The following is an 18,219-nucleotide window of genomic DNA, read 5'->3' on the forward strand; positions in this document are numbered from 1 at the left end:
GCACACACAAAGAGAGAGAGGGACAAGACGGAGACTTCCGGAAGGTCCAGGTAAAGCGTAATAATAATGATACTCCCCAAAGCAAATCCCTGGGACTGGACAGCGTCCGGCGTCCTTTCGTCGCAGCGTGCACTCTGAGTAAACAGCCCGGAGATCACTCACCGGAACACCCGGACGGGGGGCTTTCTTTCGCTCTCGGTTCGGGCCTGCACGAGTCCGATAAAATGATTGACGAGGGCGACTTGGAAAAACTAAGCAGGGTTTCGGAGTCTCAGCGGACCGGAAATTACAGAGATGGGATGTCTTGACAATAAGGGGTGTCCTTAAAAGGGGTCGGCAGGACTCTTCAGTTTAGTCCGAAAGATAACGAGCCGACAATAGCTTGGAAAATTGATAAGGAAAAGATGGAAGTTTTTTAAAACTTTGTCGCCCGACATAATAAAATGTAAGTCAACTGCCAAAATCAGATCTGAACTGTTCTGAACATTTTTTTCAGCTACTCGAATATTAGCAAACCATATTAAAAATTATACAGATTGAACGTCGTCATCCCTTGAATCCTAAAATCGAACAGTTTTGACAGTACTTCCCGTAAGAAATTTAACAAAACAAAAACTCATTGGTTTTCACAAAATCGATCTAAATTCATCGACTCCCGTCCAGAAGACCAGAAAACGGAAATCATCCACTCCATCTTTGAAGCAAATTCGCTCTGTCGTTGAAAGGATTAGTCGCTTAATTAGCTCCACCAGTTCCGAACCCAATCCGGACTCGCTCTCTATCTTTGACATTTGCAGCAATATCGACTGGTTGGGCTCCGGAGCCACACACACACACACACACCACATGCTCCGGACCGATAACGTAACAAAGCCAACCCAAACCGGGTTGTTCTTGTTGTTTGGCCGACCAACCTCGTCCCCAGCAGTCGTCCTCTGTGTTGGCCCCGTTGATAAGAGGCAAGAAAATCGTAATGGACAGAAGCCCGGTGCCCCATTTCCGTTGGCTCCAGAAATCAATAGCAGATATACACTTCTGCAAAAGCTCCTGTGTGCTTTTGTTTTCCTCCGTCGTATCGCCTAGTTACACTGGAAGCGATATACTGATTGGAAATGTATCCTTTGGCTTCGGTTCCTATTTTTTCCTCTAACCCAGACTGGTGTACAGCTCAAAGGGGGTTTGATTGGCCGGAAAGAAGGACGGCGCGCAGAAGGACTTCCACTTGTCCACTCGTATTAGTCTGACTGGGTGTGAAGCTCTCGGGTCTTGAACAGAGAGAGAAAATGACAATAGTTTGTCGATAATGCCGCCGGATCCAAAGTGGATTTCTGCCCATCCCTGCTGGTTGTGGGCGACTGTATCGACCAGGGATTGGCTCTCCGGCCGGATCTAATTGACAATATATGCTGGGTGGAGAAGGTTAAGCTGCCGGTATTATCCCCTCCAGACCGCAGGACCAAGTGAGGAAGAAAAATGAATATGATGATGTCAGTTGTGATTGGGGAAATAAATGACTTTCGAATGATAATAATTGTTGGGGTGTGGGATTTCTGACAAAAAACCCTCCGAAAGCCCCCCAAATCAGACCGGCGAAGTCGACGCGTCACCGAATGGGATAAATTGGATGGAAAATGGATTGCTAACGATATCATTAAAAGTTTCAGGTCGTTTTTGTGAAAGCATCAAGTGATGAGCTTTTGATCTGTATGTGTGTGGCTTCATCATGTGGTGAAAAGTGGAAGGGACAAACGAAGGTCTCCGACAAGATTATCTTGTGGGTTTCGGGTTGAATCTGCTGGGACTTTTGTGTCAGGCTTATTTGAATTTTGTGGGGACCACACTCCATGTTCCACATGAGCAACTCTTTGTTTGGCCACCATAATCCCCTGGATACCACCATTTCTCGATTGCCCGGAAACTTCATCAATAATTGATTTCCCTTTTTTCGAAGAAACTACCCGCACACCGGTGGTAGTCCATCGGGGAGCGAAAACTTTGAAATGACCAAAACTTTTCCCATACACCACACACCCACACCGGTGCGCCGCCTTAGAGTCTCATTTATAATTACTTCCAACGGAAGTTACCAACTCTTCCCACCTGCGAATCAATAATGCACCAAAAAAACTCAATTATTTCCCCCTCCCAACTTTCCGTGGTGCAGTTTCAGCTGCTTTCTTTCCGGATGGTGATTGCCGGGACCGCGCTTAGAGGTCGCTTCTTAATAATTCAAACATATTGACGTGCACTTTTTCCGCTCTCGCGCCTTGAGACAGTGGAAAACTCAAACGAAAAGACAGCAATTTTACCCCGTCAACTGCAGCTTGTGATGGACAAAAGAGGAGGTTTTCAGTGCACTGTGAGTTGCACAATTCATTAGAAATTTATGATCTGAAGTCGCTTGACGCGTCTTGGAATTGGTCTGGCCGTTCCGATTATTTGGAATTGTCCAGAATGACACTTAAAAGACGTATGACCTGTTTTTAGGTGTAATTTAAAATTCATGATAAAATAGTATATAGTGAAATCCCATCCAGTGATTTGCCAGTTTGACGTTTGATACTTGAGGACTGCTTAATGTTTTATTACTATTTCCACAGACTGTCAGTCAAGCATTTCTTTTATTTTTGTCATTCTTTTTCGAATGGATTAAGGGCAAATTTCTGCCGTTTGAAAACAGAATCGCATTCTGTCATAATTTTTTAAACGCGATTTTTTTTCCAATGGAGCAATCCATTCGAGCAGTTTTTGATTTTTTCTACAATGCATTCCTTATGGGAGAACTCAAATCCGGCCGTACAATAAAAAAATCAGTTCTGCTAGAAATCTTTCTGTTTGGGTCAGCTGTCAAAACGTATTCTGATATATTCTGAACAATGGAGCACCCGCAGTTGAGCAGTTTTTGACAGTTCACTCCATGAGAAATACATTGTAGAAAAAAGCAAAAACTGCTCGAATGGAAGTGCTCCATTTTTCAACTGTTCGAACACTATTGAAATTTTAACAGATGAAATGATTACCGATGAAATTCGGCAAAAAAGTCGATCAAAACAGGAAATTCGGTATCCCAGTGAGAATAGAGCACCCAAGCAGTTTTTTGACAGTTCACTCCATAAGAAATACATTGTAGAAATAGCAAAAACTGCTCGACGGCGGTTGCTCCATTCTAGGGCCGATGCGGGTCTGATCACTTTTAAGTTCAGTCCCGCATCGTCACAATAAACGGGTTTTGGTTGAAGTGTTGAAGAAACTGATTAGACTTTCTGTTTGACATGGAATCAATTAATTTGTTCCATTTCATCAAATAAAAAATTAATTAGATTTCCAAAGCTCTACAGCTATTATAACGATTGCAAACAAAACTAAATCTGCTGATAAATTTCGTACATCCTCGTCAAAAAAATAAATAACACATTAAACCTGCTGGTGCAAGAATCGATTTTATCACGTAATTATTGTATCTCCCCTCCAACTCACCCTGGAACAACTAAATTCCCACCCAAACAAGATTTGCCAGATTCCGTTCCGGTTCCTGCTCGAAACCCGGGCCTTTTCCCTCCGAAAGCGTGGTGCGGGTGCAAAGAAAACAAGATCGATGAAAATTTTATTTCGTTATACATGAAATATAATGAGATTAGAGATTTATTGTCTGAGCACGATGCTGGTGCTCCAGACGAGTTGAGTTCGGACGATGCAACAGCGATTCGAGAGCTCCGGCATCGATTAGAGCAGGATAAATCCTTTTTAAGGTAGTGCTGGCTATACATAATAGATGGCTCTATCCCGCTTTTAATCAATAATTGATTGCAAACAGTTGCTCGGTGAGTTGCGAGGAAGATGTTTAAATTTGCTTTAAAGTTTGTGTTGTTCTTAGGTGGAGGTACAAATGGAAATTTTGCTGTTCTTCGCTGGAAACGTGTCAATTGAACGCTGAGTGGTCGTACAACGTTTACCAATCAGGCCAGACGATATTACCGGTGTTGAATCGAATCTTACCGTGTGCGGTATGAATTTTTTCAGTACGACTTCTACCCCATGCGACCGCTAGAAGAGTGTTTATTTAGGTTATCGATATCGATTTTTTACCGCTGTGCAGTCTGTAAATTGCATCCACATACGCCCCCCGGATTGCAATCCATTCGATTTTTTTCACAGGTGAGCTGGCCCTGTAATTTAGGACGGTAGAATTCGATGCGTCTCCGTTACTGGGGCGATTGACGGCCGTTTTAGCGTAAATGGTCAGGACATGTTCAGAGTTGGACATTTTAAAATTTTGATGAAACAAGCTCTTTTTCTTTTCAGTAATGTACCAAGTTTTGTCGTGTTCACATTTCCTGGCAAGGGGGCAGTGTTGAATTTTTCATTCGTTTCTATTTTCCCTCGTTCGACACCGTAGGTCCTGTTGGTAATTTTTCTACTCCCACCCCTTCTTTTCGGAGCCAGACCGCATGGTAAAGTGTAGATAAACAAGGTACCAGCGTTCCCGCCAAAGTGTACACCGTACCCCGGGTAAGCCGCAGATCTACGCGATCTAATAGTGGTCAGCTCCAGTGTCTGTTTGCGGAACGAAGCGATAAGCCTGCAGCCTGGCCGGGCCACTCCGGTAGAAGGTCGCATTTTTTTTCTGCACCAGTGCAAACGTTATCCTTGTTGAACCGACTGTGCGGGGTAAAAAATCGAGCACTTTTTTTTGTTAATTATTTACACAGAACAGAATAAACAAACCGGTGAGGGTTCGGGAACCAGCGCTGCGCTGGCCATCAACGTCCGTTCCGTCTGTGAAACAGAGAGAGCAAATACAGGGTAAACACGCGACCAACTCCAAACCATGGACCACAACGGTGGCCAGCTGGAGTGGTCCTCGCGTGGTAGATATGTGGCAATCGAGTGAACTAATTTTGCTACATTTTTCAATTAGCGTTCTCGAAATAGCAGCAACAGCAGCGGTCGTCCTTTTAGGGGGCAGCCCCAGCAATCCAGCAGTCATTACAGAACTCAATCGCTGGAGTGCTGATGAAGATAAGGACCTTCCGACACACAGCACGAAATTAGAGCAGTTCAGCCGTGGCGAACACCGAGTAAAATGTAATTAAAGTTAGTGGGATTTCTTCGCGCTGCTGCTTTCTCCGAATCCCCGAAACATCTGGATTCGATTAAATTGGCGCAATTGGAATTGTGGATTCCAAACTTCAAAATTCACTCATCCGCGCTGGAAATTTCGCTTCGAAGTGGTGGTCGTCACGCCACGTGAAACTGGGCTAGGAATTGCTCTCTTTATTGAAATTCTCCGAGGGCTAATCAAAAAGTGAAGTATGATGCTGAAAGGAATGCTTCATCTTCAGGAATCGCTGTCGAGGCGAACCGCTCCAGAAATTGGCCGTTTGATTTATTTGTTGCTGATGGATTGTGCGTGCCGGGCGCGCTTTTCCGTTTTCCCAGGTAGGTCTGGAAGCAGTTATGCCAGGCACGTGCACACTCAAGCCTAATTTGATTGCACTCCCAGTGCCGCGTCGCGGTGTAATAATTTGAATGATGAAGTGTTGATTTTATGGGAAGGAACGCGTCGGATATTAGTTTTAGAGAGCTCAATTTCCATGTAAATCGACTAAATTTCGTAAGTATGCATAGCTTTAATTTTTCTCCAAATTTTCATGCGAAAGCAAATATTAATTGGTGGTTAATTTTTAACTAAGTAAACTGTCAAAAACTGCTCGATTTTAGTCTTTGTCGATATTGCAGCGCTGATTTTTGTCGACCGATCCATAGTCTTTAAAACCCTTAAATATTTTATAGGGTTTAAACTATTTCGAGCAGTTTTCATTGTGCTCGAAACAGTTGAGAATGGAGTACCCGCCGTCGAGCAGTTTTTGACAGTTCGCTCCATAAGTAATACATTGTAGAAAAAAGCAAAAACTGCTCGAATGGAAGTGCTCCATTTGGTCTGACAGCTGACCCGCATAGAAAGATGTCGATCAAAACATTATCGCCTTATATTGGACATCGGAAAGCCGACGTTTTCAAATGATCGACATTTTGAAAACAGCAATAGAGCATACGACTTTAAACAGCTTTTCAGCAATCATAGAGAGTGTAGTTTTCATTTCCTTCAATTTCGCCATTGCTTCATACATTCCCACAGCAATGAACTTATTTCAGTTGAACATTACTTAACTCCATTCAGAACGCTGTCCGGCGAGCAGTCCATTCACATGTCCTGCAACCATCCCGGTCAGACAAACGAAAACGAAAGCCAAATGAACACGTAGTTCGTCATACTGCCGTCGCGTCGTTGTCTACTCGTAGCCAGACATGCATGGTTAGTACCTGCTGAAGTTTTCCCCTTTTTAGCACATTCGCCAGTCTGCTAAATGGATAAACTTTTCCTTCTGATCTCGGCTCTTCATTGAGCTCGTGTCTAAGCCGGCTGTCGGAAAAACGCATCCTTACCGGGTTGCCATTTAGTTGGTATTGACTTCAAAACGTCGCTTTATTTGTGCTGACTCCATCGAAAGTGGTCGTCTTGTGAAGGTCCCCAACAATGAGACGAGAGGAAGAAGTGCAGTGACAGCTCGGTCGGTAAAGTTCTACCGCCGTTTAGTTTGACGCAAAAACCCCGTGAATAAAAAGCGGATTTCTCATCAACGTTCGTCACTTTGCTGCTTCGTTAGCTCGTAGAGTGAGATGGCACCTTCTCGGAAAATAGAGAGAAAACTTTTATTACTGGGGCTGATGGTGCGCTGATCATTGCAAGTCGACGAAACTTCTGCCTCACTTTTCGACTTTGCTCGGTCTCGGAGAATGACTTTGCAAGTTAAAGGGAAATCTGTTGGACTTCTTACCCGTTCAAGGAAGGTCCCACACCAGATAACAGCGGGGCAATAAGCGTTAAAACGCTCGTAACTCGCACGTTTCAGTGCGATTTTCATTTGAATCTAATGAAATTTATATTTTATCACCCTCACACAGCTTGTAGGACAACGGGCACTTTAGGTTCGACGACGATGATCACCTCGCGTACCCTGAATGAAAAGTCCGTCGGACGTCCGTCGTTTGTCGTCCGTGCAATTGTACGACGTCGCACGACAATGTCGTACGACTTTCGCGCGAATGTCATACGTTTTTGCACCAAAATGTCGTGTGTGTCGTGCGATCGATAATCGAAATTGTGCGACATTGTCGTACGACATTCGGCAGACGTCGCACGGTTTTGTTATTTAGGATGTCGTGCCTTTGTCGTGCGCTGTAATTTCGGATTTCTAGGTTATGTTTCAATTAAAATTAGTTGTTTTTAGGCATTAATTAATCATTTTAATTTATTTAGATTATTTTACAATGGGTTGGAACTTTTGAAGAAAATAAATTTACTTTTCTTGCACGCGCTGACGCTCCCAGTGGAGTTTGGTCGGTTGCCAAGAAGGTGCTGAAGGAGTTGGCCGGCGGATTGAAGAAGGTGTTCTATCGGTTCTGGCGTTTCTTTGGCCAGGGTCGCCTTGTCCAGTTTGTCATAGACGCCGGGAGTGTACAGCGGCCGGCGACGGTTCTTTCGGAACGCTTCCAGTTCTTGGCGTCCAGCACGGTTTCCTTCTACGTATTGTATTTGACCACGTTTGCAGATGTTTTGGGACCGGGAGTGCGCCAAGGCGACGGTCCCATCTCAGTTCGGCGAGTAGATTTGCGTTCTGGCCACTACAGGGGGTTGAGATGTTCGACGCGCGGTTGCATCGTCTTTGAACCTGTTAGGAGAAAAAACACCTTAAAAATAAAATTGATCAAACAATTGGCTTAAGCCATTCTTACCAGAATTTTCAAAGTATTCATGCCCTGCTAGGATTGTCAGTTTAACTGCGAACCGAACTTGGCCGCTGATGACCCGCGGGGTGCTCGTTACGGCATGTTTGGTTGTCTCATTTGGCCCATGTTGCAACCACCTTCTCCTCTTCCGCTACCACCTCCCATGCAATGTTTTGATCAACATCGGCTGCAGCTTCTTTTCCAAACTGTTGCGCTTCTTTTCCATTACTTTTGCTTCGACTCCTCTGGCCCACGTCGGGATCATTGTTACGGTGGTGGCCGTTGCTGGATTGGTGCTTGGTGTTGTCTCGGTTGATGGCACAGGCAGGTGTGGCGTTCATTTCTTGTTTCAGGCTCAGTAGCGACGGGCACTTCCTACTTGACGACGAGCGCATATTATTATTAATATTAATTATGTTATTATTTTTTACTTACTCTTAGTATGTTACACTAAATTAACGACGATGAAAACCCTGCCGAGTGTAATTGCTGAGGGACAACATCTGGGCGGTCCGTTTGTTCTCGTTCACGCTTAGTATCTCCACCAGATTCATGCCCTGCTGAGATTGTTTGTTTGGCTGCGATCCGGACAGTAGTTTCGGCATGTGTTGTTGTCTCATTTGGCCCATGTTCACACCGCCTTTTTCTCCTCCGCCCCCATCTCTCATGCAATCCTTGATGAACGTCGGCAAAAGCATCTCGTAGATGCTAATCCATGCCCATCCGTGGGCACCTCCTCCATGGTTAGGACAATTACGAAGATCCAGCCGGTTTTTCGTGAGCCGTTGCCGCATTCTTGAACTGTATCAGCTGATCGCGCGAGTACTTTCGCTTGCCGGACGGATTGTTCGGACTCCACTAGTCAGCGCCGTACTCGATGAGGTTGGACTAGCACGACTGTTTGGTAGGAGTCATCCCTACGGTGGCGGCCGTCGCAGTCTAGGCGTAGGTTCCGTCTTCATCACAACGCCTGTTATCGTCGAACTCGGACTTGGGAACGGGCACGACGGGCGGTCCGTGTTGCGGCTGATGATTCAGTGAAGGCGGATGGTGGAGATGTGGTGGTGATTTGTAATGCTTCGGTCCCATGCCGGCGGGAGATCCGCTCATTTCCGGAGCATCCTGGTGAAGATGATGTGACGTATAATTACAACAGTCTAGTTCAACGGCATTTAGTGGAACCTGGGTTACTATGGGATGCGTTCTCCGGATCCGGGTGTAGATGCTGCGAACGTCGTAGAGGAGGTTGAATCGCCGAATCTTTGTAAATCTTGTTAAGTACGTCCTCCTGTGTCCCCTGACACGATCCTCGGCACGATTCGGGGCTACTGCTGAGGCAAGGGAACCTACTGCATCTTCGGTATTGAATAAAGTGGATTAGCGGCATCTTTCGTATTAGAAGCGCGACCGGGCGATGAAAGTGATTAGTGGTATTTACATTTACGAGACCGCGGTTGTCCCCAGCCGGATTGTGTCGTGCCTGATGGTGTTGGCCTTAGGCCAGGATCGGTGCCGACTGTAGTACTGCGGCGGTTAGGCCGATGCTATTTCCGGCATCGAACTACAGTTCCACGGGTGACCTGGTATCCGGCTGTCACATAAAAAGAACAATTTTAAATGCAACGAAACTAACTACTGATTATACTTACTTGCTGCAATTTTGTTTTGCATTTATTCGCAATTTTTAACTACAATCTTGCACTTTTGTTCGTCATAACATGTTTTTGCTTGATTCAAACTGTCAAAGTATTTTCGTCGACACGGGCGATTCGTCAATCTGTCAAAAAATCGATGCGAAAAAACAATGTCGAGCATATCGAGCGTTTGTCGTCCGTTTGTCGTCCTTTCGACCAATCGATATCGAAACGGTAAAATCAAAACCGTGCGACAACTCGTACGACGTGCGACATTTTTCAAACAGGGTAGTCGAGCTAGAAACTAACACAATTTCACTACTTCAAGTGCGCGTAGGGGCAAGTTTGAAGGGAACGCGGCAGGGTCGGGGTTCAATTTATTAGTTGCAATAAAATTCAATTCACCAAACCGAGAAGGCGAGCTTGCTCACGTTAAAAGTGTGGTAAAATTTAAGTGCGCTTTGGTGTAAAAGTTATGCCCCCACCACCACCTCGGGGGTGCAATTGTGCATATTGTTCTCGGAAACCCGGCGGTGATATTTGCCCGAAAGAGGAAGTTTGCTGTCTTTTTCGGCGCCCGTGGAGGAAGTTCTAGAGTTGGTGAGGTGGCGTTTGGGCACGACTACGTGATTGTTTGAAATTGATTTAAATTAATGTTTGAATTAGGAATTCGATATTTTCTCTCCAATTTTTCCAAAAATGAAAAATAAGATCCAAAAACAAAACTGTCAAAAACTACTCGAATGCAGGATTTGTCATAATCGGGTGGAAGAAATTTGTCGACTGATTACGAAAACATCAGAACTGTCAAATTTTCAATGGGGTTTGACAATTTCGAGCAGTTATGAAAGTGTTCAGAATAGTTCAGTACTTAATTTGACAGTGGAGCACCCGAAGTCGAGCAGTTTTTGACAGTTCGCTCCATAAGAAATACATAGTAGAATAAAGGCTAGTCTGCAGATCGTAAGGAAAGGGGTCAAGAAACAGCTTTACGAACTGCAGAACAAAGGAGAGGGAGCGATTTCTTGGGGCTTTTCTTCACCTTCTCTGACTTGCTTGCGCTGCCGCTGCTGCCCATTTGATTTTTTTCTTGACCGGTTCCTTCCGAAGTGCGTATACCGCTTAAAGCAAAAACTGCTGGAATGTAAGTGCTCCGTTGACCCACGTACAAAAATGTCGGTCTAAGCAAATTGCCTGCAATGGAGAATTTCCATTCGAACAGTTTTTGCTTTTTAAACAACGTATTCCTTATGGGAGATCTGCCATTTCGACCACTCAAATCGGGTACTCCATTTCCTGCATTTTCTCGTCTTCTAATGGAGCACCCGCCGTCGAGCAGTTTTTGACAGTTTGCTCCATAACGAATACATTGTAGAAAAAAGCAAAAAATGCTCGAATGGAAATAGTCCATTAAATTGACATTGTTTTGTACAATTTTATTGACTGATAAAAACATCACAACAGTCAATATTTTTATGGGGCTTGAAAATATCGAGCATTTTTTAAAGTGATCAGAACTGCTCAGAATTTGATTTCAGCAGTTGACCCACAACAAAATATGTCGGGCTAGACAAAATTACCCACGTCGGAAGATGCCGAACTGATGTGAAATGTCTTCATCGCACAAAAACTGGTCGAATAATCGTATTTGGGCAAATAAATCTATAATCCATCAAATAGGTCCAATTTGACACATCAAATGGAGCAAAAAACGCCGCCCAAATATAATTCAAACAAAACGGTCCATCACCCCGGAACGTCCGTTAATTTTCGCCTGCAACCTGCAACAAAATTTCACACATTCTCGCTGTCTGACCTCCTGGCACGCACCCAAAACGCACGTGCGCTGCACTGCTCACTGCATGATATCAGAGTTCGAACTCACTGATATAGCGTGGCCGCCGTAATAAAGCAATTACCATAAATTTTGGCATTGTCAATTGGAATTTAAACATAATTTGCATATTACTCATCTCGGTGGGACCCCACCGTCCACGTGTGCGACCCACCCCTGTCAATTTGGTGACCACACTCACGGAATCTCCGACCCCGACCCCGGTGACCACGTCGCCACGATATCCAGCGTGGTGTGGTTCGGGGTATGAAATTAATTATATTATTTGCACAACGGCCAATACAATTTGTATAATTAATAATAGTGATATTGTGTGTTAAGTGCGCGGCACTATACCGGTTATTGTTTACGGGCACGTGTGTGGAGGAGGGAGGTGGTGGGGGTCTCTATTTAACATTCATACTTGCTGTAAATTTATGCATAGACTAGGACCAACACGTATGAGAACACAAGGGAAGAAGTCCCGAGGGTACAGTTTAGCACTGCTTAGCAAAGTTCCGGTCATTAGCGGCTTCAAGTGGATTAGTTGTCGAAACTGTGCCGGTCGGAATTGGTGCAAGTGGTTTAAGGTGGAACAGGTAACATGGAATAGCTCTTAAAGCTAGGGTTCTCTCTCGCTGACGAAGAGTAAGGACTTCCCCTCGAGGGCTGTAGTCTGGTGTCTGGTGGTTGGCCTGGAGGACACGTAGCAACAATATAGGGGAAGACGGTAGTCTACGACGTTGCAGACGACGACGACGACCGGTGAAAGATAAGATAGTACAGCTGAGCATTTAATTCGCGCTCCATGTAAAGCTGGCGCTACTGACTCCAGCGAAAAGGTCCAAGGTAGTGCAAGATGTGACAATGATAATCTGCTCCACTTTGTCATGGACGGCGTTGAGCTTCACTTACTTCGTCCAAAATGGATGCGTTTTAGCTAAAGTGTTTAAAATATGATGGAAACACACACACACATACGTTAATGGAGCCAACTTGGTCTCGAGGCGTTTTGTCTGTCTGGTCCTCGACGATGATGTCGCCGGAAGAAATGGAGTGAAGCTCCCTGCTCCCCGGGCAGACGATTGTGTCAGAGTAATAAAATTTATTCTTTACACCTGGGGAGGGACCATAAATTTTTGCGACTTGCTCGGAAGTTGGGCGCACGTGGTTTGGGAGCGTGTTCCGCACTGCTCAGTAGGAAATGAAGAAAGTTTAGAGTATTCCGAAACTATTCTCCGCAGCCCGGTGCACCATGATGGCACTTTATGGCTCTCTAATGCCCCTACCACCGGCGCTCCAACCGGTTCCAGCTGGTTGATAAGAAGTTTCTCTTTTGCAAAGTGAATTTTAATTACGCCGGACTTTTCCCCGTAGTAGTTCCAAACCGTAACATTTAATGGGCCACAGATGGAATTCCACCATCAGCCACACAACAAATCTTTAAAATTTTCTCTTCGAACACATGTTGCTCGCCCCAAAATGAAAAAGCTGTTTTCCCTCCATCCGACTAATCCCCCTTCACGCAGCAAGTCATGATCCTCTTCAGCAAAATCAACAAAAAGGCGGCGCGTACTCCCGCGCGTCAGCATGACACGCCAACTTTCTCTGTTACGCGGAAAATCCACAAATTTAAATCTCCCACTCCAACAATTGAATCAAGGCTTTCCCCGTTTGCAAAACAAACGGTGTCATCGATTTTTAACATCCCCAAATTTTCCAAAGCAATACACGAAAAAAAAAATCAAGCTTTTTTCGGTTCATTAAAGAAAAAGATCAAACCGCTTCGAGCACAGGCTTTGTCGGCTCCGCGGAAAAGTGCCATGTCATTGGGCTGTAATTTTGGACGACGACGTCGAAGCGGGTTGCCACGTGATTGAGAGGTTCCTTTGACGCGCGGATTTGAAAGGATTTTTTTATTGAGAGAGGAGGAGGAGTCGACGTTCTTTGAAGGTTGGGAGGGTTCCCAGAAGTTTTCGAATAAAATTGAGATGACAATATTTTTTTGACATCGTAGACAATATTTCATGCGAATCTAAATAACAAAAACATTTGGGTACTTGACCGACAAAACCAGTCAAATAAGTCGACATTGACTGCAACTGTTTTGTCGACTAACTGTTGAATTTCACAGCTGTCAAAATTTGTACAGGATTGTGATGATTTTTGAGCAGTTTTGAAAGTGTTCAGAATAGTTCAGAATGTAAAATTGACAGCTAACCCTGAAAAAAATTGTCTTGCATAAAAGCGTTTTCCCACATCGAAGAAAATGGAGCACCCGCAGTCGAGCAGTTTTTGACAGTTCGCTCCATAAGAAATACATTGTAGAAAAAAAACTGCTCGACAGCGGGTACTCCATTGATAGGTAACATATTTTTGAAACTTTGTATGGGGTTCGCAGGATTTTCGAGCAGTGTTGCAAAATAGCTCAGGATTAGAGTTTGACCGCTGACTCAGTAAGAAATTTGTCGTGCCATAAAGCGTTCTCCCTCATTAAAAGAAATCGTATCAATGTATTTAAGCAGAAATTGGTAGGAAGACAAACGCTTAGTTTGACAGACGGTCGATGTACAGTATTGCAGTTTGTAGGCAGTCTGTTAAATTTGCCAGGTTTCGAGTTTTCCCTGAAGTTTTGAAGGTATTCTGAATAATTCTGAATTTCAATTTGACAGCAGACCCTGTATGAATTATTTCTATTAGGAGAGTTAGCCTACTCACAAAATCTGTTCAATTTCGGTTCCGGATGGCTTTGTAACGAATTGATTCAAGCAGTTTAAAATTGCATTGATTTGATCATCATTTCTGGCGAAAAATTGAAGTAAATTTCACATCTGGCAACACTTTCCAACCAAATCCTTTTCAACAACTCTCATTTTACGCTGTTCTCAGAAAAAGTAAAAATCCCGTGTGTACACACGCTGGCTGGTAATCCTTCACTGTAATCTTCTCCAAACAAGCAACGCGCCGGGTGAAAGTAGGTTCCTTAAGGGGGGGGAGGAATCGAGACACACGCGCGCCATCATCCCTGATTAGGATGATTTCGCAGTTCTGGTTTGTTTGAAAATCCAGCTCCTCCTCCTCGCCGAAATCAAAGAGCCCGCCGGCAAAGACGAAAATCATCTTCTTTCTAAGTCGATACTGTTTCCCCTTTTTTCTCAAAAGTTGACGTTATTCCTCGGAAAAATGAAGGGATTCTACTGGTACCTCCCCCACCACCTCTTCTGTTGACGAGATTTATGATGGGCTCAGATTGATTTAATTTCTGATTTGAATACACAAATCCCGTTTCACCCTCTAGAATTGAATTTGGGTTTACTTTTCACGCTGACTCTCGATATATTTAAAGGCAAGGTCACGTAGAAACTCTGCACGTGGGACTCTTCCCTTTTCTGATCCTGATTAGGATCTTTCACATCATTTCACTTTCCCCTAGTCGGGCCGGGGGTGTCACATTAGACGTGAAGACAGTCGTGTGCCATCTCTTCTTGAGTGGCAAAGGTAATCAAAGGTAAGCGGATTTACGCGATGAAAGGAGCTCGCGCAGCACGACGTGGGCAAAAGGGTTATGTTTTGTGCGGAGAAGGTAGGTCTGTGATAATTAGTTTTAGCGTTTTCTGAGAGAGTCGATATGGTTGGGGAGAGAAGGAGGGGATTTGTGCCCGGGGGAGGATTAATCTTGTTGCTGGATGTTAATTACTTTTTGACTTGATTCGATTCGAGTTCATTAGAGGGTGATGAGTTTGTTAAAGGTAGTGAAAATTTTAGGATTTGAGACTTTCAACTTATCACCATCAATGTTCATGTAGTTAAACTATAAATTTATCAGAACAATTTAGAAAGCTAAGTTTTCTACATCTTCTGATTAATGTGATGTCATTTTAAAACGTACTTTCATTGTTCCATTTCCATTCGAGCAGTTGTTTTTTTTTCAATCTATTACTTATGGAAAAACTGTCTTTTCTACCACTCAAATCTGGTACATCTTTATTAAATTCGATGATAGGTGTTTCTCACTGTTTATTCACAAAAATTAAAAAAAAGTGTACGAAAAAAGATTTTTCTTTGTAATGCAAGAATGCTCTTTTCCTCCAAGAAATAATTCCGGAAAAGTTTTCAAATTAGAGCAGCACGCTTCAAATTGCTTCCTAAGACAAAGAACAAGTCCAAAGCACGAGGCACCAATTACCCAGATCCCGCCACCCGGACACTAAAAGTCCGGAAAAGGGGCCAGCTAGAACAGGAAGTGCTAAGAAACATTCAAATTTCCTTTCCCCTCCAGATTGCAATTTTCCTCCCGGAAATCTCACTCACTGCGTCCGTCTCGAGCGGCGCCAGCGTCTTTTATGAGGTGGTAAGGTGATTTTTATTTAATTTATATTGCCTTCGGGTTATTCCGGCGAAAGTTCTTCCTGAGCAGAGCAAAAGTTGCCAAGACGGATTTTTTTGGTCTGTTCCCAGCTATTCCGGTACCGGTGTTTCAAGTTCGTGTCTGAAAAAGATTATTTGAGCTTGCTTTTCCTTTTTCACACCTTCACTTTTTGCCGTAAGCTTTTCACACGACACCTCGACCCCCCTCACGCAACAGACCCACCTTGGGTCAAACTTTTGTTCCGGACAATCCGGGCCTTCTTTTTTGTGTGCACCAGAAAATTACGATCTTTTGTGCCTGGTCTGGGATGACGAGTTTAAAGCTCAGCCCGACCCCAACCAGATTCGCCGAATTCGTCTAGAACAAACAGCTCGACAAAAAAGGAGCTCCACCAGAAAGTTCCGGGAACCGAAATTGATGATGACGGCCGCAGGACGTCGAGGCCATCATCACGGTTCGACGCGCGTTGCCACGAGAGTGTGCCCGGACCAAAAATGAGTAATGGATTGGAAATCAACGGTCCTTCAAGCAAACCGTTTCGCCCAAGTCGTCGTCGGAATGCCATCACCGTAGTAGCCACGGTCCACGCCGCCACTATGGCAACGCGGGATCACTTTTCATCGTCACCAAACGGGACGGCTGTCGTCCCGGTTGCATAACTGGAAGGCGTCGCGCAAAAAAGTGTGCTCGAAAGTGCTCTCCTCACATCGACACGTTTGTCAGATGTGAGGAGCAGTCACCTTGCAAACATTGTGCCGGACTTTGGGACGGGACAAAAAATGGCCAACTGTCACTTTTATTTGATTTTTATTTTGAGCTTTCAAGAGGTTGGGTGACGAGGTGGTCTCTATTTTTCGATCAACGTCCAACTTTTTTTGCTAACTGGGAACTGTTGCGTTGGCGAATGTTGGGAGGTTTTTGTTGAGAAAGATTTTGGTTCCGGAGAAGGGTTGAAGTTTTGATTGATAGGGGTAAAGATGATGACTTGTTATTTTGTTTCCAGGAAAATTTTGAGTGCACATTTTATTCAAATAAAAAACATTTTTTTTGTTAAAAAAGAAAGATTCAACACTGTATTTTTTAAATTTCGAGAAAAAAGCTCTTCGTTTTTAGATGACGGACTATGCATTATCCTGGCGGGTGAAAATCTAGACGATGACGGTCCTCTAGCAGAAAGGGGTAGAGGATTTAGAGAAGTGCTCTTCAAAATCTAACTGGGGCAAACTTGACAATTATTTTTTTTTTTTCATATTTTTGATGAATTTATAGGATCATTTGAGACATAACATAATCGAGATAAAAATGACAATTTTCGAAAAAAATAAGATATGCTAAATTACAGCCCGACACAAAACAAGTAGGGAACTGCTCGACTTTTAGCTGTCACATTTTCAATCTCATCCCCATAGAAAAATCATCGACAAGAAAAATGCTAAAAATGTCAAAATTTCAAACTCATCCCTATTAAAAATTCGACAACAACCAAATTTCACTTTTCGTCGAGCAAATCCGAAACTGCTCGAAAAGTGCCAAACTACCCCAAAATAACCGAACAAAAAGCCATCGGACATCGATTGTTGATCCAGGGTGCGCTCAACTACACCGGCCAGCCATCGTCCGGGAGTCAGCAGACTCCGGGCTCCCCGGGAAGAACCTTCTCCGTGTTGTATGACAACTTGAGTGTGATGGCTTTCTGAGGTCGAGACGTGGACGGGAGGAGCGGTTGGGAAATTCATGAATTGAAAATGGCTGCCTTTTCCCCACCAAGAATCGAATCGTGCAGATGATGGTCGTCTCGTCGCTCTTGACCTCACTCGTTCTGGTCAATTAAATTTATTGAAAACGTTGACTTTGCCCGACGTAACGATGGGTTTTTTTTCGTTCTCCGTTCTGTTGATGACGAGCGACGAACCCCGGAGGGCAAGTTGTGCGGTCATGACCATGGGTGGAAATCGATATCGACTGGACCGCCGACTTTTGCCTTAATTGAGTTCGTCAGTGAAGCGTCACTGTTCAATCGAAAGCGATACAAAATAATTCTCACACAGAGAGAGAAATCAATTACCTTTGCTCAGCCCGGACGCCTTGTCCCGCAGCACGTTGATCTGGTGCACGCGGCCAAACTCCTCGAACATCTCCTTCAGCTGCTGCTCGTCCATCGAGCGCGGCACCTGGCCCACGAACATCTTGATGTAGTCCGGATCGGGCTGGTCCCGGATGATGCCGTCTTCACCGACGATGACGCTTCCACCGTCGTCCCCGCCCATCGGGCTCATGCTGCCGGCGCTCAGCACGCTGTTTTGGTTTATCACATTTGGGTTGTTGTTGTTTAGCGTGTTATGATTGTTGTTGTTGCAGTTGGCGGCGGGATTGTTGAGGTTATTGTTGGCGGTGCTGTTGTTGTTATTGTTCATGTTCATGATGGCACTGGGAAAGAGGGAAAATGAGCAAATTAGATTTTTTAATACCATTCAAGTTGAAAATAAAAACGAGTACCAAGAAATCTGCTTGAAAAGTTACCTAAAAGTGGGTAGCTTTTGATAGTAGAGCCAAACTGCTCGAATTATCGCAGGACAGTCCGACCAGAAATT

At 44.3% G+C, this 18,219-nt stretch overlaps 1 protein-coding gene and 1 long non-coding RNA gene across 3 annotated transcripts in view; both read right to left on the reverse strand.

Moving 5' to 3' along the window:
* Positions 1 to 18,219, reverse strand: part of LOC6049763 (CUGBP Elav-like family member 2) — a 247,728-nt gene that overhangs the window by 215,837 nt on the left and 13,672 nt on the right. For both annotated transcript variants that reach the window (XM_038257897.1, XM_038257896.1), the window contains exon 2: positions 17,694 to 18,055. In XM_038257897.1, the coding sequence (XP_038113825.1) occupies positions 17,694 to 18,055 (362 nt within the window). The remainder of the gene's footprint in view (positions 1 to 17,693; positions 18,056 to 18,219) is intronic.
* LOC119767922 lies at positions 8,525 to 9,639 on the reverse strand. Its single transcript, XR_005277795.1, has 3 exons — positions 9,441 to 9,639; positions 8,974 to 9,382; positions 8,525 to 8,913 (listed from the first exon to the last, which is right to left on the reverse strand). It is a non-coding gene; the product is annotated as an uncharacterized LOC119767922 (long non-coding RNA).

Source organism: Culex quinquefasciatus, chromosome 2 (genome assembly GCF_015732765.1).
Source record: "Culex quinquefasciatus strain JHB chromosome 2, VPISU_Cqui_1.0_pri_paternal, whole genome shotgun sequence".
NCBI lineage: Eukaryota > Metazoa > Arthropoda > Insecta > Diptera > Culicidae > Culex > Culex quinquefasciatus.